The following is a 23,870-nucleotide window of genomic DNA, read 5'->3' as shown; positions in this document are numbered from 1 at the left end:
TCAAAGTGCAAGGAAAAGGCATAAACTTAAAATGCCAAGTTCACACACAGTAGGCACACTGGAAATGTCTGCAGAATTACAGATCGAGAATGAAGCATGAACACTACAGAGAAGCACAAGGAATCAGCAGTGTTCAGCCTAAGAAAGAGAAGGAGAAATCCTAAAAATAATGGTCTGAAAATTCTTCAGCGCCTTTTGCAATGGACCTGTTCTCTGCTGGGTTCAATGGGAGGTCTCAGATTGATAGGAAATGTTTCACTATGAGACTTGGTTTAACATGAATAGAACAGCTTGTTTGATGTATGTAATAGCTTAATGGCTGGCTATTTCTGCTAAATAATACTCTTGAAAACTTCTTTAAAGATAGAAAAAACATTATGATTCACTCCCCCCACACACACACACACACGTGTGTGTATGTGTGTGTGTCTGTGTGTGTGTGTGTGTGTGTGTGTGTGTGTTAGTTAAAGGCGGTGCTAAATATCAATCCCAAAGCCTCAAACAAATTCAGTGGGCACTTTATCACTGAGCTACATCATTCACCCACTTCTCTGGTCCTGGAGCCTATCCAAAGAACATCAGCCAACATGTCCCTGACAATGAAGGGATAGGATCACCAGGTGGTGTTGTACAATCAAATCCCTTAAGACTCTCTAACTTGGGGGCTGGAGAGATGGCTCAGTGGTTAACAGCATTTGCTGCTCTTCCCAAAGACTCTAGTTTGATTCCTAGCATGTAAAATGAGCAGCTAGCAAAATGGGCTCTAGCTCCAGGGGATCTGATGCCCTCTTCTGGTCTCCTGGGCTCTGCATGTATGTGGTACATATATAAGCAATATATACACAGACCGTATATACTACATATATATATATATATAAGTGAAAAGAGAATTTTTATATATATAAAAAGAGAATTTCAAAAACAAACCAACAAAGAATCTATAACCCTGAACTTATGAATGAGTCCTTTCAGATATCCCCAAATCCAAAGGAAGGATATGCCTTTGTAAAAATAGATATGTGAGGCCAGAGAGACACCACAGCAAGTCTTACTGAGCAAACCTAATGGCCCACATTCTCTTTCTGAAACCCAAGTAAATACGGAAGGAACCCCACCAAGTTGTCACCTCACTTCCATACACACACACACACACACACACACACACACACACACACACACACAGTAGTAGCACAGGTGTGTGTGACCACATACATTACATATACAAAATAAAAATACATTTTTAAAAAATGAATACAAATGTTACAAATATTTGCCTTATGATCTTCAAGCTCATGATTTTTCAAGCAAGTAAGTTATAGATTCTTAGAAAATGCCAACCCGATAGATAGATACATCCAGATCCACTCAACCAGCCACATTTGGGCAGACCAGACTTTCACACAGGAAGGCTTAACAAACAGATCTCACTTGCATTCAGAAAGAAGAGCCATTAACTGATGTCACACAGCCACCAGTATTTCTAAAATACGTTGGCACAACTGAGATCAGACCAGTGGGTTGAAAATCGCAGCACCCAGAGGGTCATAGAGCCAAAGACAGTAATTTGTGGAATCCAGGTACCACATCCTCTGAGCCTGAGGACAGACATCTTTAAAGAGAGGGGCGATCAGTGCTTGCCTAAAAGACTACTTCTAGGGGTGAAGATCAATTAGGACATAAGCAAGCCCCCAGGGCAACTCATAGGAGGGAAGATATATTTCAGGTAACTTTAGAAAATAACTGTAAAACATAAGGCTGTAACAAACTATCTTTTAACTAGCTAAATCTGCTAAATGCACACGACCCATTTTTACTTTTTCTTCCAAAAACAATACTTGTCAGTGCAAGGGCTTTGCTTTTGGTCTGTTCTTCATAAGCTCCTGGACTCTGATCATGACTTTATAAATAAAAAGGTCAAAGGAAGGTGTCCCCCGTAGTAAATGTCCAGAAGACTGCACACACCGTGTCCTGTGGCCTGTTTGGAGAGGAGTCTTGGCACTCTCGCACCATTTCCCAAGTCTCCTGAGGTCCCCAACTCCTGCTATGGACATCTTCCTCCAGTGTCCGGAGCAGCAGACTGTCTCATTAACTATCTTAGTCCTTCCAAAGTGCAAACAAACAGAACGCACAGAGTTTGGGGAGGACTTTGTAGCCCTCCATCCCTAGCCTGAATCATCCCCTGCTGAATCATCGTTTGTCATTCATCACCCAAATAAAAAGACATCGCCCTGCTAGCCCAGCCTAGGAAACAAATTATTTGATGTGGTTAATTAAGAGTGTGAAGACCTGTGTAAACTTCAAGAGGAGGGAGCGTGTGGGAAGAAATCTATGAACGGTTTCTCTGCTTATTGGCAAGCCATTTCCCAAAACACTGGTCTTGATAGAAGAAGATACATGTAGAATTTCAATTCAGCGTCTCCCGACCCTGCCTATGTGAAGACGCTCTCCTCACACTGGCTTCTTTGTGGTCTCAGGAAAACTGAAATGAAAACATCTCTACAGCTCCACTCCCTCCACTTCCAGGCAGGTCTCCTCTGCAATTTGCAATGCCTGTCACTACCTCAGAAGGGAAGAAAGAAGTCCATAAAAAATGACCCTGCAGACCTGGGACAGAAGGGCTTGTGGAAAGGGCAGATGCTTAATGCCCATCTTAGCAGTGTGTTGGTATTAGCTGATTTTCAGACAGCATTATCTTTTGTAGAAAAAAAAAAAAAATCTGCCATACTTGCTTGGCTTGGATAATTATTGGTGGACAAATTGGCCAGTGAAAACGAAGAAATAACAAAACACAGTTCAGAGTGCCATGAGGAGGGGGTTGGCTTCCCCCTAAAGGGCTTATGGCAATGGCGTGACCATGCCAGAGATGTGTTGCTCGAGGTCCTAGCTACCAAGTGGTCCCTTGAAGAGAGACACCAACTTTGTTCATCAGAAAGGCAGTTCTCCCAACAGCAATCACACAAAACTTTCTTCTTTCAGTGCCAAACCAACTGTGCTAGGTCATCTGAAGGTGTCACAAAGGATAGAGACAGGGACGGTGCCTCTGACGCTGGCTACAACAAGCAGAAAACCCCGTGTGGCTAGAGGGAGGCTGACCACTACCAGCCATCTATAGGAAGAATGCAGACCTCAGGGGCTGAGTTCATCTGAGGACGCTCCACTTCGCCTTGCTGGTTACCAGGCAAGGATTCCCCTTGTCCTCTAAAAACAGATGACTCTGTGTGCAGTGAACAGCTTTATTGGCTATTGCCTTTCACTTACACTTTGTCTTTCTGAAGTCCTCAAGGTTCTCCATCTCTAATCTTATATCCCACCTGGCATGCAAGATGCCATGTTGTATTAGGGAGTTCTGCTTCAGACAGACCTAGTGCATACACCATCAGACACAGTTTCGGAGACACAGGACAAGAAATACTAAATGCATGGCATTTTCAGAGAAAGAATGGATTGCCGACTTCAGACTTCTTCTGTCTCCTTCTCCAAAAATCCGAATGTAACTTAGGCTGTCCTATTCCATCATTATTCTAATCTAACCCTACATAGTAGGCAGGCCCATCTCCTCATGCTCATTCCTCTTCTTGGCCCAGTAAGTTCTTCTTCCATGTTTCCTGAGCACTTATTACTCCCCTCCTTTGTTATCTCTGTGTATCGGCCCCTACTCCATCCTCACCCTACACCAGCCACCTCCCTATGAAACTAAGCCTAGTTACCCTGATCTCCAAGCCACTGCTTCTGTGTCCGAAATAGCATTATGCTTTTAAGCCATATCACATCATGAGCCACATCGCTGAACATTATCATCTGTGGCTTATGGATTTTAATATGTCAAAACCGGGGGCTGAGGGAATAGGGAGTTAGCACTGTTGGTCAGAGTGCTTGCTACACACAAGCACCGGGGCCTGGGTCCCAATGTCCAACACCTACATAAAAGCCAGACATGACCACGCGTGCCTCTAACCGTGATATTCAAAGAGACACAGAACCCAACTTGTCCCCCAACACAAGGTTCTAATACAGTCAGAGACCCCTTCCCAAGGCAATAAAGCAGTAAGGCAGAGAACGACAGAGGAAGACAACTGATGTACTCCTCTAGCCTCTTGTGTGCATTTGCACACACGTGTGTATACAGACACACACACAGAGTGAGAGCGAGAGAGAGAAAGAGACAGAGACAGAGACAGAGAGAGAACAAGGCAGCAACAGAATAAAAAATCAGAACCTCCCCTATGGCAGAGACTGGTTCTTATTTATTTATTTATTTATTTGAGTAGATGGCACCTTCAACATATCATTGGTAGTACAGATAAAGGTGCTCTGTAAATTCTAAAGCAATTTATGCATGGAAGATACCCTGACCTGTCAAAACAGCGAGGACGTGGTTGTAAGTCACGCTGAGACCTTAGTGTTCCTTCCAAGTGGGCAAGAAATGGAAACCAGGGCAAGACTCTTAACTGGAGCACTGAAACGGGATGGCAGTGATCAGAGGCACCAGTAAAGGCGCCTGTCCTGACTGTACTACGCTATGCAAAAATCAAAACATCCAAGTGTTACGTGCTTCTGGGCAGAAAGGGCCATGTTGAACAGCCTGACCATTTAAAGGCAGACCTCCAGCCCTGTGCTAAGAATCACAGTTTACTCTTTAAGGAACTCTTTATAGCTGTGAAGTGAAAAAGTTGGGTTCCTGGAAGAATAAAGGAACTAAGTCAACAGCAACAATAACACCAGCGGTACTTAACCAGCAGGTTAGGATGCAGGCTTTGGACCCAGGCTAGACTGCTCCCGAAGCTTTCATCTTTAACACATCAATATAGTCCATTTGAAGAGTTGGTATTTTAGACCCAAAGGGCCTTATATCTATTCTATGTCTGTAGGTAAAATGGCTTTACACTTTTTAAACAAAACTCCCTGGGAATAGGTCTAATGCCATCATTTGTAATCAAGGATGAAGACATAAAAGCTCCTGGTGACCTTAGGTTAGGAAGGATAATCAGGTGAAGGTAATGCAGGTACAATAGGTTACTGTCATGACATTACATTAGATGTAAGCCTCAGTTTCCCTCCCTTACATGACATGACACACATTTCTCTTGTTTCGAGGGTTGACTAGGAAGACATGGAAGCATTTGGAAAGCTACAAATCCCTATGCTAAAGGAAGGAGGTTTCGATTGGTACCATGAAGTCATAGCATCCTTCGATCACGATAGAGATCCTTTCGTGTGGGAGGAGGGGCTGCAGTCTCTTTCCTGAACAACTACCCACAATCAGGCCAGGCTCCTTGAATTCCAGGGCCTTGAAAAGTCATTCTCCATTTTTCTTCTGTTAGCTGTGTTTTGCCCTCCTGAAGATCTGGTGTACTGTATGGTTGGTCAATTGTGGTAGGATCCATAAAAATGGCTGCCATTTTATTAACTGGCAACAAGTTGGTAACAGTACTTAGTGGTTTGCAGGCGATTTCTCTGCCATACAATTTTCCCAAGGTTTCCAAGACTCTTAACACTCAGCATGGGTCCCCGGCTTGTCTCTCACTGGAAAATGGGCTTTGGTGGAATTAGCAACAGATGGGTCTAACATTCCGAACTAACAATAAAATGGTGGCCTTGAAGTAGAGAACAAAAGAAGAAAATCAACTATAGGAACACCTGAGCCAGAGACTGCGCTAGAACTCCAGGGCAGACACAAAGATGCCCGAGCTCTTTAGCCTAATGTGAGTCTCTCTCCTCCTTCTTCCTGAAGCTTTGCCTCCAGTGTAGCCAAACGTGATGCCATGGGAGAGAATGGAGTTGCAGGAATAATTTTTCTCAGGATACAGACACTGTCATCTCGGGTGAAATTAGAGTGAAGACTTGGGATAGAGACATGAGTACGGCTATTGAGAAACAGGCAAACAAACCCTTACTAACGGCAAAAGGTCAACTGAATGGGGAAACTGAGTCATATTTGGAACTATACTGACTGTTGTCTTGCGTTCGGCTCACTCTATTTCTCTTCCCACCATGTGAGGCAGTGCACCTCTGTGCTCCCCTACAGCTAGCAATGAATATTACTGGGTTTTGGAGGGACCTCCGGTCTCTTCACTGGCCCATGCAAACCACAATCCTGCTGCTCTGCCCCCTAGTGGCTGGGTGTGGCACATGCTGAGATCTGAAATCATTTCACTATCCTCCAAGTTCCTCCCAGTTTGGAGAGTTACCCTGAAGAAAAATGTTTTCTTCACTGAATTTATGATGTCAAAATACAAGCAGACTTATAGGAGTTATGTGTCCTAAAGGAACTTTAAAATATCAATAACCCTTAAAAAAAAGAAAAAGGAAAAAAAAAAAAAAAGGCAGAGGTTGGTCTGACAAAAATGGGGAGAAACAGAGACCCTCAAAGCTTGGGCTGGGAGGGCAAGCTACATATGAGAGACTGGAGACTCTGGGTGCTCCCAGCTCCACCCTTAGCCTCTAGGGGCGATCCCTGATTCTTGTCTGCAGCCGTACACTGTTGAAACATTCCAAGGCTAACTGTCTAAGGAAACCCTGTCACTGTGCAATGTTTCTCTGTCAGGTCCCCCTCCCTTCGAAGCTTACTATGAATTTTGCCATACACCACAATCTGTCTGAGTCGGACGCAGGCCTTGCTGGAGCTCACAGGGTTTACTGGAATTCCTCTGAGAAAGGCTCTGTGTAAGACAGGGTTGGACTGTGCATGTGCGCACCCACTCCTAAGTGAGGCCATGAATCCAGAGGTGACTTTTGGGGACCGGTACAATGGTGGCATTGTGACAGACAGAAGGACAAAATACACAGAGGAGAAAAAGGGAAGAAAAAAGATGACAGGAAGAAAGGGGTGACATTTTACCCTTGCCTTTGAAGTGGCTGCAGATTTCCCAGATGAATTCCAAAAGGAAGAATTACAGGCCAAAGACAAGGTGGCCATGGATGCTCCCCCCATAAAGAGTGGTTATGGAAATCTCTCTATGTGGACATCTGCATATACACGTGTGAGTAACCAGATGTGTGCAGGCGAGGCACAGACATATCCCTGCAGTCAGAGTCTGGGCAGACCTATGTTTGAGCCGAGAAGGGAAAAACACCTTTTCACAAATACATCTGAGCAAGGAAAGCATGTAGAACGGCCACGGCTGAGGATGAAAGGAGAGAAAATCCTGCGGAAATTATTAATACCTTAGGCCGTCTAAGACTCAACCTGAATGCAGACACTAGGGCTCGCAGCTTTGCCATTAAAGCTAGGGCCTAAATTATTGATCTCTTGCCTTTATCAGCATAACAGTCACGTCCCAGTATCGGGATCTAAGTACACTGCAGTCCCTCTGCTGTGGCCACTGAAATAATTAGGAGAAATTCTCATTAAAGGAGAGTGAAAGGTTCAGAGAGAGGCAGAGCAAAGGGTCTGGGAGGGTGTTTAATGTCTTCCAAGGGGTCGGGAGATTACTGGGATCAAATCCCTGAGCAGTGCCCAAGGGTGACAGCGTATCAAAGGGGAACAGTGCAAACAAAACACACACGCAGTGACCCTCTCTGGTGTGTTTACATCCACGGGTATCTGTGTAGTCACACTCATGCTGCAGGAAATCAATGCCCGTGACTGTGCATTCGGATGCATGGCGGGACTGAGCATGGCCTGTCAAAGGGGCGAGGAGAGGGGAGGAGAGGGGAGGGGAGGGGAGGGGAAAGCCAAAATCCATGAAAAATAAGTAAAAGGAAACAAGTTAATAATGAAAAGCCTGCTATGGAGTTTTCAATTTAATTTATTTCTCCCTTTAAAGCCCAGAGGGATTCCAGGGAGGCTGAGAAGTGGGGTACATGGGCAGGCAAGCACTTCTCCATGGGCTGGCAGAGACACCAGGGAAACAGACACCAATAAGTAAGCCAGCACACTCTCCCAGGACCTGATTTCCAGGGAAAGCAGTCTCCTATTGATTTGAAGGCAGTCACCCAGCTTCGTCTACCCTCCCCCACCAATTAAAAGAAAAAAAAAATCACTCTTCCACACATGTTCCCAGAAATGGCCTAGACTTATAGATAGAGCACAGGACAGCCAACAGCCCTTCAAAACTGGGCTGATGAAGGGAAGGGGCCATGACAAGGGAAGGTGAAGAGATGAGGAGAAGTGTGGGATGGGTGTGTGCCTCCCACCCAGCCCCAGGCAAGCTCAGATACAAGCAGAGGAATTCAGGCACATGTGGGCACATTCAGGCAGGCGCACACACACACACACGCACACACACACACACACACACACACACACACACGCTCACACACAGAGACACAAAAAGTTGGCCAATATTTAATGTCAACATGCAGTAATTTGGAAGAAAAATTCCATCTCACACAGCTAATCGGAATTGTTAGAGAAACCATTACCAAAACACTGGGAACATCTGAAATTGATTATTTTTACTTCATTTCGTTAATGAAATCCTCCAGCGACCAAAAACTAACCCTGAACAAATTTCTACATAATGAAAGGGGGAAAAAAACGAGTGACTTCTCTAACAAAAAAAGAAAAAGAAAAGAAAACGAGGTCTACCTGGATATCTGACATGCACACACTTCCATGTATATGTTACTTTATGATTTCTGGCAGTGCCAGCTAACTGAGCCAAGCTGGAATCTGTCCCCACCATTTTGTGAGCCCTGGAACATTAGCATGGACCTCACATCCCAAGAGGAGCACCACATCATTAAATGTCTTGGGCTGGTGCATAGGGAAGAGGAATGCGGGATGTCACTGGCTGATAGGGAATGATGTTATTTATTAGGGAACACTTACCAGAAACTGCATTTTCTCCATTTGCATTGGCTAAGGCCGGGCTGCCTTTGCAGAGTGCACGCAGGAGGAGACACATGAAGGAGGGAACGGGCCTCAGATCCTCCCCCAGTGCTCTCCTCACTGTCCTTTTAATCTCCTCGGCAGCTTCCAGACTCTGGCTTACATGACACTCTCTCCTGCCCCTTCCCTCCCCTCCCTGGCTCCTTTCAGCACTCCATAACTCCTCTCCCTCCTCACCCCTCCTCACCCCTCCCCACCCAGCTACCCCAGAACTGTCCTACAGTTCTAAAAGCCTCTGGAGCCCCTTTCCTCCCCTTGGTGAAAGCAATCTCGGTACACTCAGCTTCAAAGACTTTTCTTTCTACTCCCACCTTCTTTTCAAACCCGACCTACTCACCCCCACCCCCGCCCCATGCACAAAGCTGGTCAGGGAGAAGTCGGCATGCCCAGGAGGAAAGGCCACCTAGCAGTGCCTGGAGGTCTGCTGGCCCTGAATTTGTGATGCAGCAGTCAGACCGGGTGGAGGAGAAGTGGGTAGCTGATATACATATTTCTTAGTGAGAGGAAGGGGAAAACTTCGTTAGGACTTCCAGTGGAAGTGTTGAAATTTTACACCAGGGGATCCTCCTGAGAGGGGTTGTGTGCGGAAGCATAATTGCTAAGTGCTGGCCCCCGGCTTCTCTTCTCCTGGGCAGTTATTGAGCAATCAGAAACTTGCTTTGAAGGTACAAGCTTCAGAACATCACCTCAAATTGAGGACTGTGGCTATATTCCCACGTCCCCCAGAGAACAAGCAACCCTCCAGTCTGTGTAAGCGCTTGGTCACTTGAGGGCAGAGTCCCCCTTCCTCAGGGACTCCTCCCACAGCAGTCAGACCTGCAAGGGAAATGTTGCAAGCAGATCATCAAATCTCCATGTGGCTAGCACCTTTGGAATTGGGAGAGGAGAACTGTGGTTCAGATCATGAGCATCTGGGAAAATCCATCAGGAAGAGTTAACAAGTGGAAACATACACACCCAGCATCACAGCCCCTTCACACATAACAGGAATACTAGGATAACCAAAGGGAGAAACAGGCAACGATACAATAATGGTAGGAGATGGTGAATCCCTGTAACAAGCCTCCAATGGGCGCATACACAAACCAAGATGAGTGCCAGGAGGTCCTAGAAGGCTGTGAATATGTGTTCGGGACAAACATGCAAGACAGTGAACTTCCTAAGAACCTGTGGGTTTGTTGCATCAACCCAAGAAAGGGGGTGGGGCTAGGGGATAGAAAAGCAGACCACGCAGATCTTCCAGAATCTTCAACTTCTGAACAGAACTCCTGGTGCCTGAACTTGGAGACTATTTCCAGGAAGTAAACAGAAGGAAGAAATTGGTCTTTCTAGGGAATCAAATTTTCTCACCTGCAATAAATACCCAGGTCTGCTGGGAGAGTCTACCCCACCCTGGTATTTACTGGGGGACCCCTTATCTCCAATCTCTTGCTCCTGACTCCTGATGCAGGGGCCTCTCCCCCACCTAAAGAAAGTGGCCGAGTGTAATTATGCAGAAAGCGCCACTGGAGCTATATCAATAAGACAGACGTCTGTTGTATCATTCTCTCTCAGTAAGGCATTTCTTCTCCCCAATTGCTCATATAGAATCATAGCCTAATAGCATCCCATTAACATAATTGCCAACACAACTAGTGTTCCGTGTCTCAGAGCCATTTACTTACTTTACCATAAAGAATACCAAAACAGCCCTAAAATCACAAAGAGGAGGGAAGCTGAGGGGTGGGTGATGGGGGAGGCGAGAGGAAAATTTTACCCTTTTATATTCCCCTTGCTCCCCAGAGTGGGGGCTCCAGGATGATAAACACAGGAGTGCCTCTCTCATCTGCGGGAATCGTAACACAGGGCCTTCCTACCAGACTCCCAAGCAGACGTGTGCTAAAATCTAAACGGATTCTGCCAGGCGAAATGAAATTCCCATTATTTTTAATTAATCCTTAATTAAAATATATTACTCCGCAGATTCCGCAAATCTCTCTTAATATGCAAATGCGGCCCATTCAAGGATATTTACATATCATTAATTAAAACGGCACATTCTTTCAGTCTAACAAGCTGAGGGGCTGTGGCTGCTGCCACATTGGCGCGAGGCGCCCTTCCTGGCAGTGCCAAGCCCATCTGATAAAAAGATGTCAAGCGTTGGCTGTGCCTAGGGAAGGTGAGGTGAAAGGGGAAGAGTCCCTAATACTCTGACACTTTTGAGCACAGGGGCTTCAAATATTATCTTGGGGCTGTAGCCAAGTGATTTTGGCAGGGCTTGGGGGGACCCCTGCTACTGACACCTATCTGAGGATCCCTCAGGGCCCAGCCCAGCTGGGTCTTGGCTCTGAGACCAGTGTGTTTCTCACTTCGGTGAGTGAGTCATGGTGGAGGTAGGCTGGGTGGAGGAAGATGCCGGCCTGGGAGAGGAGAGAGGATTTGTGCACACTTGTCTGGGATTTGCCTTAGAACTGACGATTTTCTGAGCCGGAGCAAAGCCATCTCCCGAAATCAAGATATAATTAGCTTTGGTGGGAAGACTGAATAAAGTACACCATTTTTTTTAATCAGTTGCTTAGGTGAACAACAAAAGACTTCCCAGGAAACAGGAGTCTCCTGGGTGAGGCTCTCTGGCTCATTTTTGCAGAGTCTTGCAAAGGCGGGCTTGGAACCATGTAGCAATGGGTCAGACTATTAGGAACTAGTAACAGGAGGATGATCACACTGTAGTTCTTGACCAAATAAACAAGGTGGAGCTCACCTCGAGAATGCACTTAGAAATGGGTATCAGTCACTCTTTTATCTCCACAGACAAGTCCTGTCAGTCAGAAAGGGGCCTACAAACAAGTTCCACCCACTCATGATGAAGCGGAGTGGTCAGCCATTTGTGAACAGAGAGGGCCTACAGGCTTAGCCTCCTGAGGCTAGGACAGGGTAGGGAACAAAGATAAAGAAATGTAAACAGCACTGACAATAAGATGTGCTGTCCTGAGGCCTCTGTCTGTACTCCACACTCCTGAGACTCCCACTCAGTGACATGGGTGGCTGACAGCTAGCTGGGTTCCCTTGCTAACTGAGTGACTCAATCTGGTGCAAGTATTTCCCATTGGTGCCTTAGCAAAATTACAGCTGAATGCATGTTATAGGCATCCATGGCCATTTGTTAATACATGAAAGGAAGAACAGTACATCCTTGAAGACCAATGGCCTACTATGGTCCCCTGAAGCTACTTATCAAATCATGACAGGGGCCTGATGCACACGACACCCTAAGACTGAAGTACCAGTACCCATAACACAGGGCACTCTGGTCTTAACCTAGGGTCCTCTGGTTCTCTCTGTGCTCAGTAGTTCTGCTGTAGAGTTATTGCTCCTCCAATGCTTCGTTCTTTCACACTGTAAACGTTCATGAGGCACAGGCCTTAGCTAAAATTACTTCATTGCTTTCTACTTGGCTCATCACCATACGAAGACGAACTAAAAACACACACAGCCTAAGATCAAACTGAGACCGGTGAGAGATTGGGATGGTAGGTAACATTGTAAGATTCGTGAAGATGGAGCAGCTGGCCTGAAAGACTAGCAGTAGCCCTCTGTGTGGGGAGAGCAAAGGAGTTTTCCAAAACAGTTAGCTAAAGGGGTAAAACTACTCCAAGAGAGGCGTGGTGTCAGCCACTACTCCTGCAACTCTGCTTAAGGATGAATCCAGAAACCGAGCTCAGCTGTCCCCAGGGCAGGCTGTGGGCTAACAGCTGGCTTCCTAGAATCTCTAGGCCTTGGTCTATTCACCTGGAAAAGGGGGAACAAACCATTTTAAAGGTCCCTGTGAAGACAGAGAGAAGGAAGAGAACACAAAATCAGCACTCCTCAGAGGCGGCAGCTATGGACGGGAGAGGTGGCTTAGCAGTTACTTGAACTTGAACTGCTCGTCCAGAGAAGTTGAGTTTGGTTCCCCCGCTGAGTGGTTAACTCCAGCTCCAAGAGATCTGACACCTCTGGCTTCCCATGGCACATGAACTCTCTCTCTCTCTCTCTCTCTCTCTCTCTCTCTCTCTCTCTCTCTCACACACACACACACACACACACACACACACACACACACACACACACACACGAGCATGCACAAGAAGGCAGCAGGTATTAAATAATTATTCATTGCTATTACTACTGTGTTTTTCTTCTTCTGACAAATGCTAGGACCTTAGCCTCTGAAGTCCTTCCCCAATTTGAAGTTCCACGGCTCGGAGGAAGCTCATCACCCCGCCCTTCCCTGTTTATTTCAGCTCCTCTCCTAGAGCCACGTGCATTATTTACTGCTACCCTTTGAAACTAGTCCATGGCTACTGCAGTTTCTCGAACAGGGTAACAAAAGCCCCACAGTTCCACGAGTTTATCAAGCTGCAGCACATCTGCTCCGTCAGCCAGACGCTGTTATGGGGCTTCTTGGAGCAGCTCTCCTTATTTCATTTCTCTTCCCCAGACTAATCTGAGAAATGAACACACTAGTACATTATAACAACCTAAGCATCAGCTAAATCCATCAGTGGGTCTTTGAAACCTTAGGCCTATTTATATACAACGGCATCAAATAAGAATAATGATAATAATGGACTTCGGCCACCCGTTAGCATTCATGACGTGTCCACCGAATGCGGAAATGAACAGAGTCTTCCCCTCTTTTCACCCAGCTTGGGCAAGCTTCTGGGAAGGAGAGCTGAGACACCACGTGGCAGCTGATAAGGCCCCAGGAGAGACCAGTAAGTGAGACATATGTCTCAAGAGTATGGCAAATGGGACATCCCCTGGGAGCCATGGGATTCATGGGAATCATGAGTGTACCCAGGAGACCTGCCCCATGTCTCCTTAACTCTGTCTGGCCTTGCACGCCACTCTTCCTGGAGTTTCCCAAACTGACAGTCCCATGCTGTACCTTAAATTTTATAACTGCCCCATGTCTTTGAGACATTACATATTTAGTAATCTTCTGCATCCTTGTGGCCTTGCTACAAAATGTAAAACCGAAGATACTCTTGCAACTAAGTACAGGCAGATAAGATGGGACCCACCAATCTGATGGGGCCTCATAAGACGTGGATTCTGAAAGAGCAGCAGGAAATGGTGGAGACTCCTTTATGTGATAGCCAAAATGATCAGACACATAATCCTTGTGCATGTTCTCACAAGTATGAGTTCATAGGTGTGCAGGTGTGTATGTTGTGGTGTACATACACATATGTACATGTACATGGAAACCAGAGGACAAGCTTGGCTACCATCTACCTTCTTTTTTGAGACAAGGTCTCTCTCAGTGCCTAGAGCTAGCTAAGTAGACTAGGCTGGGTGGCTACAAACCCTGGACTCCTCCTGTCCCTGACTCGTGGAATGAGTTAAAACAAGCATGTACCACCAGGCTTGGCTCTCTGTAACATGAGTTCTGGTGTTTAAATGTGGGTCCTCTGACTTAACCATCCCTCCATCCAGACACACACCTCTACAAGGGCAGAAGTAGCCTAGCTACTGCCACACAACACCAGGTCCTCCTGAACCTCTGTCTGGGTGGCAGTCTCTTTTGGAAGAATCTACCACACAGATTCCAAGTGTGGACCACCAGGAACTACAGAACAACCAGAAGGTGTCGACACCTATCTCTTTTGAGGGAGATTCAACTGGAACCCAAAGCCTTAACAGGGGCTAGTCCAGGAGGGGCTAGCCTTGACACCACCACCACCAAATGTCAAAAGCTGTGTGGACATCTGAACAGAGAGGCAGCCACCAACTGACTTAAACTCCTTCATCTTACAGAGATAGGCAAACAACCTCAGAAGTCCAGACACCTCCCGGTCCATGTCAGAGGATACTGAGAAAGAGAGGCTTCATCATGTGAGGGACACTTGGCCTCCACGGATCTATTCCAGGGTAGACATGTGCATCCTTTTTGTTGGCACACAGCCACCTCCTCGGTTTCATACATCAATACTAGATGGTTCAGTCAGTATACTCAACACAAGCAAAGTGGTTGCACAGTCTCTAGTAACAAGGCAGCCCTTTCGCTCTGCCAATCACACATGGGAAGCCCGTGAGAGCACTGAGGCACCACTCAGCAGGTGTGTAAGTTCCCACCTAGAGGACCACCATCCCTAACTTCTCAGTACTCGACTTTCGGGAAGAGTAATTAGCTTAAACCAACCAATTAGTCATAGCTGTACTATGACAGGTGGCCTAGGGTTCACCCCAAACTTACCTGGCAATTGATATTTTACTTAAGGTGCCAACATACTTCACCATGCTTTCTTAATACAATTATTTGCAGAGCGCTGTGATGGATAGGATTTCATACCAAGAGCAATACATCCAGGAGCACTCCGAAAGGTGTTTGAGGAGCTCATAAATGTTTTAATTGCAATGACAGACAGGTGCAATCATCTCATTAAATGTAAGTATCTTTGATATAGCTTTACTTTTAAAGAACACACAGCATGTCGGTGATAAGTATCTTACATTCGAGATCTGGAAGAGGCCGGCTCACAGGCCAGAGCCCAAAGCACATTAAGGCTGAACCAGCATCACAGCGGGTCATATTGCGGCCATGGAGAGAAGTATTCATGAAGATATTATCTTTTCCAACTGCATCTTAAAATAAAAGACTTACTAAGGAAAGGGAGCAGGGAAGACAGAAGAAAAGAGGAAGGGCAGAAGGAAGCCAGGGAAATATAACTTCACCTCCGTCATTCATTGGGCTGGCACAGGTATAATGCCGTGGCATTTGGGAAACCACGGGAAGGCTGCAAAGCTGGGCAGGACTCCTTTTCACAAGCTGTGCTAATGTGAGTGTCCACGCATGGCTACCACACCACAGAGAACTTTAAAGTATTTGTGTTCTGGAGATGTAGAGCTTTGCAGCAAGGCTCACAATAGTATAAAGAAGCAAGGCAGGTAGTTCTAGACTAAAAGGAAGAAAGGCTTTATGTTGAAACATTTGCACATGAACTCCATCCCCTCCACACACACACATACACAACCGAATGAAAAAAAAAAAAAATAGGTATGCATGTCTACAGACCGCACGGACAGAAGGCTAAGCCTGTGAGGGAGAAGGAGACGGAAAGGTCCTAACCCCTGTCTCACAGACGTCCTGAAGTCTGCTCAGGGTGAAGTTTACAAAAGAGATTAAGAAAGTTGTTTCATGAAAGATTCTTTCTTCGACTCTAGGAAGAATCGATTTCCTCGGATTTGAAAAGTGCTCAAGGAGAAAACACTCCAGCAACTGGCGCTGTCTGTGGGGTACACTTCTAGGTGTTCCGGGTAGCTGTTGTTACTGCCCATTTCACTCTACAAGCACCCTATCCACTCCTGCTGGTCAGGAAGGCCTGGCAAAGGGGCCTGCACTAATGAAGCGACAACACCTGTGTAGATATCAACTAGCGCCCCAAACACAATGCCCCCAACTGGCCAGGATCAGCTTACAGTGCGGTTTCTAGCAACCCCTGGACCATACTGAAGAGACAGTGTCAGAGCTCTGTCTCCAAGGATGTGGAGGCCTCTCTGACAGGACATCAGGCAGCACGTCCTTCGGACGTGTGGGCCAGAGGGCCTCTGCCGGATTCAGATGAAGATGGATGTTCAGCACATTGGCACCTCTTTCCTTCTTGATTACTATGGATGCTGAAGAAGTAAAGGCGAAACAGTACCCGATGAGGAAGAGTTGGTAGAGACATGAAAACCAGATTTTTTTTTTTCCATCTTCCTGGCAGCTCACAGTCTATGTTAACTTAAATCAGGCAGCAGGAGGCCACCAAAGGGGCTGAGCAGGTAAAGGCACTTCCCGTGTAAGATTGGGCTCAATCTCTGGAGCCCATGTAAATCTCCAAGAAGAGAACTCTACATTTGCACCATAGCATGTACACATGCGCGCACACACACACACACACACACTCAAATACAATAAACTGAAATTGCTTAAATACAATAAAACAATGAGCCATTTGGTCAAGCCTAAAGCATGGTGCCTGCATGTCTGCGTGTGAGAGCGCGCACGAGAAGAAAGCAGATATCCCTCAAGGTGCCGGGTGCCACAGGGGAAGGAGGTGCTGAAAAGATTTCTGGGGGAGGAGCACATGGAGTCCAGGAAGAAAATTAGTAAAATCAATAGGTCTGTTCATACTTTCAGACACAGACCAGTTAGAACTGAGATAAAATGCTTTCCTAAAAACAAACCAAAACAGATGTCCCAGGCTTAGTGGGGGTGGCTTAGTCCATAAAGTAAAAGTAAAGAAATCTTAGAAGATAAAATAAAAATAAAAAAAAAACCCACAAAGGTAAAGAAGAGCAGCAGGAGCCCCTCCGCCCATGGCGAGGCCTCCAGACAAGCCTTCTTCCTCCTTCCTCTGCTCAAGCTGTTCCAATTGACTCTATTTTTATCTGGCAAACAGAGCAATCAAGGAGCAGCAGGGTAATGCACAGAGAACCTAAGGGCCGGCAGAGAGCTTACACTTTGTCCCAAGATGTGGTCCTTAAAGTGACCTTGATCTTTCCTAGGTCCCCACACAAATGTTTTGAGTCTGCACTGACTCCAGGACTTCTCACAGCTGCTTTTCAAACCCAGTGCTAGCTCCCCAAAGCTCCAGGCCCCAGCACGTTCCAGGCAGGCAAAGTCCGCACTGGGCTCCAGTCAAAGCCCAAACCAGTATTTCGGGTTTAGACAACATTCTCCTATGTTTCAAAACCAAGTACAATCCCTCTCCAAGTTCGCTTAAAACTGATTTTCTAACAGAGATATTTAGTTCACCCAGAAACCCCGTCCTTCCCAAAACCTATCCTGAAGAAAATTCCCTTCTTTGTTTTCTTCTGGGCAGCAGTTTCTGAGAGCGCCTTTTTTCTTTTGACTTTTTCCACCAGACACGGTTTTTTGGGGTTACAAACAACCCGGATGGACTCTGGCTCACCTACTCAGGAAAGGAATTTACTGGACAGATAGGCCGAGCCTCCGAGTCAACAGGAAGCCCCCAGAGAGTCAAACTCAGGAAAATAAAGACAGGCGGGAAGGACCCGGCCAAGGTGCAGCTGTGGAAAGCCTGTGGGGAGACTTGGGCTGCCCTGCTTTCCTTGGGGATGTTTCCTGCTGCCACTTCCAAAACATCTGTCGCCAGCTGCTGGGTTCATCTCCTTCAAAATTAAAGACTGGGTGTAGCCCCGACTAGCCAAGTGCTAAGGACTCATCCAAGCTGCTGAAGAAGTGAGGGCCAATGACCCTGCCACTGGCTGGGATTAAGTGCTGGCGGGGGTCCTGAATGCTCAGGTCCTCTCAAAGGACAGGAGGATGCCCCTTTCCAGATCACTCTGTCCCGTCTTCCATGTGCTCACTTAAGCACCCCTCTTGAATTGGTGAGTGGGGGGGGGGGGGGGAGCCGGGGTGTCTATGGACACTAGAGGTAGGTGTTGGGTGTTTTCTTCTATCACTTCTAGCTTTACTGGAAGGGGAGGGGGAGATAGGTTTCTCACTGAACTTCAACTCAGCTGGACTTGCTGGCCTATAAGGCCTCTCCAGGTTCTCCTGTCTCCAGCATCTTCAGACCTCAGCTTGCCAAATGTTAGGATTACAGGCATGGGCCTTGGTGTCTGTCTTAACACCCAGCTGTTTACATGGTAGCCGTGTGTCCCCCAACTTCTTTTCTGCTTGCTATTTTCAACACAACTATATATATAGTCCAAACTCAGAATGCATCCAGCCTTTGAATTTCAGGTTCCCTCGTACACCACCCACCGGCCTCTCATCACGTCTGCTCTTCACCCAGAATCCATCTCACAGTGAGACACAAATATCCCCATAACATCCCCACTGCTGGGATGCACCTCTCCAGGTGTCGGAGCAAGAGGCCATTCTAAAAGCCACCAGGATGACAGGATGGCCAGCCCAGCAGGCCAGAGGATGGCAGGGGCACCAGAGGGTTGCTTCACTCTGGGATGATCTGTCCATCACCTTTCCTCCCTACACAGCATGTGGGATACAGAGGCTTCCACCAGCAGTTCATGAAGCCACACACATCAGAAAAGGAAGTGAAGGGCAAGACAGCTCTCCAACAATGGTAGGAAAAAGCATTTCTCCCATCGACCATCCTAGCTGAGTAAAAGCCAGTGTGGGCAAAAGAAACAGCAGGACCAGTTGGGCCAAGCAATTTGAATAAGAAGATGTTGTGCATCTCAGCTCCAACTGACTTGCTATTGGCATCTTGCATGAATTGAGTCTTGTTTCTTCCTTCTTGGAACAGGTATCGTGAAATACGCTACAAGTGTAAAATGATTGCTTCAGTCTAATATTGGAGTAAATATTACCTAATGTGCTACATAAGCATTTACTGTTACTTCAATTTTATAGCTTTGATTAATCTAGTTTTAATGCATCATGATAATATGAGGTTTGGCTTACTGTATTACTATTGCCTACTGTTAAGAAAAACATCTCCCAATTACATGATAGACAGCAGATGTCCCCACCTTCTGAACAGATACGTCTCCTCAGTCCTAAGATGTGTAAGTGCAGCAGGTGGATATACCCTAATCATGGAAACAAGGACTTTACTATGTTATCCGGCAGATGTGATGTTGTCTCTCAAGGGTCTCTCTAACCCCCCTCCCATTTCCTCTGTGTCCATCACTCAATATTAAATTGACACCACAAAACCTTCCAGTCACATCAAAGGGCATGTCATATTTCAGCCAAATTCCGGACAGTTTTCTCTTCATAATTTGTCTAGGATGAAGGATATAGATGTACTATGGTCCTAAGCTGTCTCAGGAGCCTGTTTACTCTTCTCTGTATGATATGGTATGTGTGTGGCATATACACACACATATGTATTTGCCTGTGCCTGTGCACACAGAGTGCCTCTATGCACATTCTCACATGGCTTGTTCTCCTCTATCACTCACTCCCGATCTTATTCCTTGAGAAAGGATCTCTCCTGTGCCTGGAGCTATGCTGGAAGTCAGTCAGCCCCAATACTCCCCTTGTCTCTGCCTTGTTCTGCCTTGTTCAGTGCTGGGTTTATAAGTACCTGCACAGCCTTGCTCGGTGCTGGGGCTACAGTCACCTGCATGGCCACAATGGCTTTTCACTCGGGTGATGAGATCCAGACTCAGATGCCCATGCTTGTGCACCAAGTGCTCTTACCCTCTGAGCCATCTCTCCAGCTCCCACCTACTTGGCCTCGAAATCCTTCCAAGAAGCACTTTTGTGTAGTTTCAAGGATGGGAAAGAAGGGGATGTGCTCATTATTAGCAGGATGCTGATCAAGGCTAACTCAAGTGAAATGAATTACATTATCACCACTTCAACTTCCTGACTCCACAAACCGCAGGTTAAATGCATTAGAAGAAACCAGTTCTAACAGGCAAACACAACAAGGACAAACATTCCTCAACGATGCACTAAGCATTTCCCTTCTGAATGATGCTTACCTGAAAAAGATCCTTGATTCCAGTAACTCCTGAAATCGGAGTCCTCATCTGGACATGGTGCTTCCTCAGTTTCCCTATTAGCCTCAGCTACCTGGCTAGGGTCACATAGTTACACAGGTATGAGACCAGTATTTTTGTGACTTGTTTTAGCATTGAGTTGCTCTACCAACAGATCCCAAGAGTAACGCAGTAAATTAAACAGCCCAGTTTCTGGTCAATTAATCAGATAAAGATATCTAATTTTGATTCTCTTAAAAGATACCTTTTGCCGGGCGGTGCTGGCGCACACCTGTAATCCCAGCACTCTGGAGGCAGAGCCAGGCGGATCTGGGTGAGTTTGAGGCCAGCCTGGGCTACCAAGTGAGTTCCAGGAAAGGCGCAAAGCTACACAGAGAAACCCTGTCTCGAAAAACCAAAAAAAACAAAAAAACAAAAAAAAAAAACAAAAAAAAAGTTACCTTTTTACATTCTAAGTGCTTTTCATCCTCCACCTGCAGTTAGTGGCTAATTATCTGTCTATGATCCTCAACAGTGAAAGTATTGTGGTAGGTAACCACATTGCTTCTTGTTCCAAATTGTCTGCTGACTCTTAAGACAGCCATGGGCTTATGGGTCATAAATGAAGGAAGGAATGGAAGAAATAAAGATAGATTTTTTAAAAATCCACTTCAACAGGCCCTTGTATTTTACTGTAATAATTATAGCAGTTTTATTATAAAACCAATATATCCATGTTGTGTAAAATCATGTGCGCTAACATTGAGGGCAGCCACTGGCACACTGCATATAGATTTACAAATCTACGGCCCAGTGCAAATAAACAAAATTGTGACCACATCAAGGACAGGAACTACATGGAAGTCAACGCAAGCACCAGGTCAGTCTCCAGAAGAAACCTACTGAAATGTCCATATGTTCTTGATTCATCCTATGGGAGCTCATCTACGGATGCTTAAGAGTGGTCAACAGCCACATCACCTCGTCAGTGTCTCCTCACTCAACACAGGACTTCTCTACTCCCCTAAGCAGCCCATACCCCAAAGAAGACAGGTGGAAAAAGGGGAAGTGGGGACCAAGATTGGATTGGCAGAGCAGACACCTTGAATTAGCAAATGACACCTTTGGATAACTTCCACAAAGCTGGTTCCTTCTTTCAGTTGTCCTATGCAGGGTGACATCTGTAAGCCACACAGATCATGCTAAGGGCTATTTCCCATTGTTCCAAAGTGTTCCCGATGGCAATTCCTATCATAAAGCGTTTCCCTACTAGGAGAACTGAGGAGAATACAGGCTGCTTATTCATTCCTTATATCCAATCCAATGACGAATGAAATGAATGGTAAAATTTGGTTAACTCCTTCGATTCTTCCCCTGACGGACTACACTGAGTCCCTGCTGCCTCGGCCCCCAAACGCTGCATGACTGAATTTCTCCCCAGCTGGACTTGATGAATGTGGCGTGAAAGAGAAAGCAAAACTGTTGCTCTCTCCAAACCTTTCCCTTCCCCTTTGACTCCTTAGGAAACATAATCCTGCCAACCCCTCTTGGTCCCATTCCCACTAGGCTGCCATGACCAGTGAGTGACTTGCTTTGGAGGGGGCGGTTACCAGCAAGGAAACAGTCACAGGACATCATGTTTGAAATCAACAAAGCTGGAGGACATCAAGCCTAAGCAGAATATCAAAGACTAGATCTCTTCTCTGTCTATAAAAGCGACAACATTTAGGGGCCTTGGAAACACATCTCACACACACACACACACACACACACACACACACACACACACACACACTTTACCCTCTTCTTCCAGGTTATAGGTCAGGATTTGTCTGCTTTCTTAAGTGCCAAAAGGTCCAGAGTCACAACAGTTCTCCACATTGTCCCTGTCTACAGATGAGGCTACCATACTGGACCCTTCCCTGACATCAACCAGTTTAAAGGAACTTTGACAGAAATTTCTACACCCTCGAACTGACTCTGCTGCTTGGAAAAGAAATGCTGTAAGTCTCTCAAAAATAAATTCTACTTTAATCCTGAGAAGAGCAAGTAGAATTTTTACAAATCAAATAAATATCAAAACAATTCCCAGAAAGCAGTGTGGGGAGATGCTATCCTAAACAGCAAAGGACAATGGACTAGGGAATCCATTCTAAGCAAAGAGAAAATAAATCCCAAACCATTGGAAGTACCAATTAGTGGGCTGAGGTTTAAGCACTGTGACCAGAAAGCCCTGTTTACCCTGCATCTGACCTAACCCATCTCTCCTGCCTGGCAGCACAGGGTGGTGCCACTGAACCCGCTGGAGCCTGGCTGAGTTGACATCAATGCTTCAAAGCATGTTTGCAACGTTGTATATTAAATATCAAAGTATTATCAAAAAGGTTTTTTTTTTCCTGAGAAACAAATTACAGACGTGTCTGGATAAGCACATCATGTTATATTTTCACAACAGAATGTGTGCTTGACAATTAAAAAAAAAAGAACAAAGGTACTGGTATAATATGGATAATTCTCAAGAACTCGAGGAACTAAAGATTCTACACAGCACAGTAAGGTCTGAATGTAAAATGTCCCAAGTTCGTGACATTGTTTGGGACACTGTAGAACCTTCGGGAGACAGGCCTAGTTGGAGGAAGTGGCTTCCTGACTAGGGTGAGTCTTGAGGGTTATAACTCAACCACCCTTCAGGTCCCCGGTTCCTCTCCTTCCCCATCTGCCAACATGGGAACAAGCAGCCCCATCCTCCTACTGCCATGGCTTCTCTACCGTGAGGGCCTCGGCTTCAGCCAGGAGCAAATCTTTTCTCCATTAAGCTGCTTCCTGATGGGCCTTTGGTCACAGATTCAAGAAAAGTAACTAATACATACATGATTCTGCTCACTGAGTGCTTTAATAGGCACAACTAGTGTAACTATAAAATGCTTGATGGTTTTGTCTACACATAGGAGAGTGGCTGTCAATTGAAGAAGGAAGTCCAAAGGAGACTTTATTTGGAGGTGGTAAAGGGCTCAAGATCTTAAAGCGTTGGTTACATGGGGGTATCACTTGGAAAGAAAAGAAATTCAATGTGAACTTCACTAGGCATAAATTATCTACATTTGTTTAAACCCATAAGCTTGTTTATCACCACCACCACCACCTCCACCACCACCACCTTCACCACCACCACCACCTCCACCACCACCACCTCCACCACCACCACCTCCACCACCACCTCCACCTCCACCACCACCACCACCACCACCACCTCCACCACCACCACCACCTTCACCACCATCACCACCACCACCTCCACCACCACCACCACCACCTCCACCACCACCTCCACCTCCACCACCATCACCACCACCACCACCTTCACCTCCACCACCACCACCACCTCCACCCCACCTCTGAAAACCTAGAGTTCAGCAGTATGAGTAAAAGCCATCAAATTATGGAAACACCACACCTGAAAAGCAGCCTTCCTCTCCTACTTTCTAGCTCTGTCCTCCTTGTCCTCATTTTTCCCATCTGTAAAATGGAAAACCTCTACTAATGGCATCTCAAATAAAACGCTTCTGAGATAAATGCCAGCAGCACAGATGTGGAAAAAGGTTCTGTC

The 23,870-nt window shown here is 46.1% G+C and overlaps 1 protein-coding gene across 5 annotated transcripts in view; it reads right to left on the bottom strand.

Moving 5' to 3' along the window:
• The window catches only part of Pbx1 (PBX homeobox 1), a 311,495-nt gene that overhangs the window by 196,212 nt on the left and 91,413 nt on the right, over positions 1 to 23,870 (bottom strand). Inside the window, exon 1 of one of the 5 annotated variants that reach the window (XM_036202141.1) lies at positions 8,774 to 8,894. The exons of the other annotated variants lie outside the window; for them this stretch is intronic. Coding sequence (XP_036058034.1) covers positions 8,774 to 8,849 — 76 coding nt within the window. The 5' untranslated portion in view covers positions 8,850 to 8,894. Of the gene's footprint in view, positions 1 to 8,773; positions 8,895 to 23,870 lie in introns of those variants that run through there. 5 annotated transcript variants of the gene reach the window in all.

This window comes from Onychomys torridus, chromosome 11 (assembly GCF_903995425.1).
Source record: "Onychomys torridus chromosome 11, mOncTor1.1, whole genome shotgun sequence".
NCBI lineage: Eukaryota > Metazoa > Chordata > Mammalia > Rodentia > Cricetidae > Onychomys > Onychomys torridus.
The sequence above is the reverse complement of the archived record's forward strand: the minus strand, read 5'-3'. Positions and strand labels throughout refer to the sequence as shown.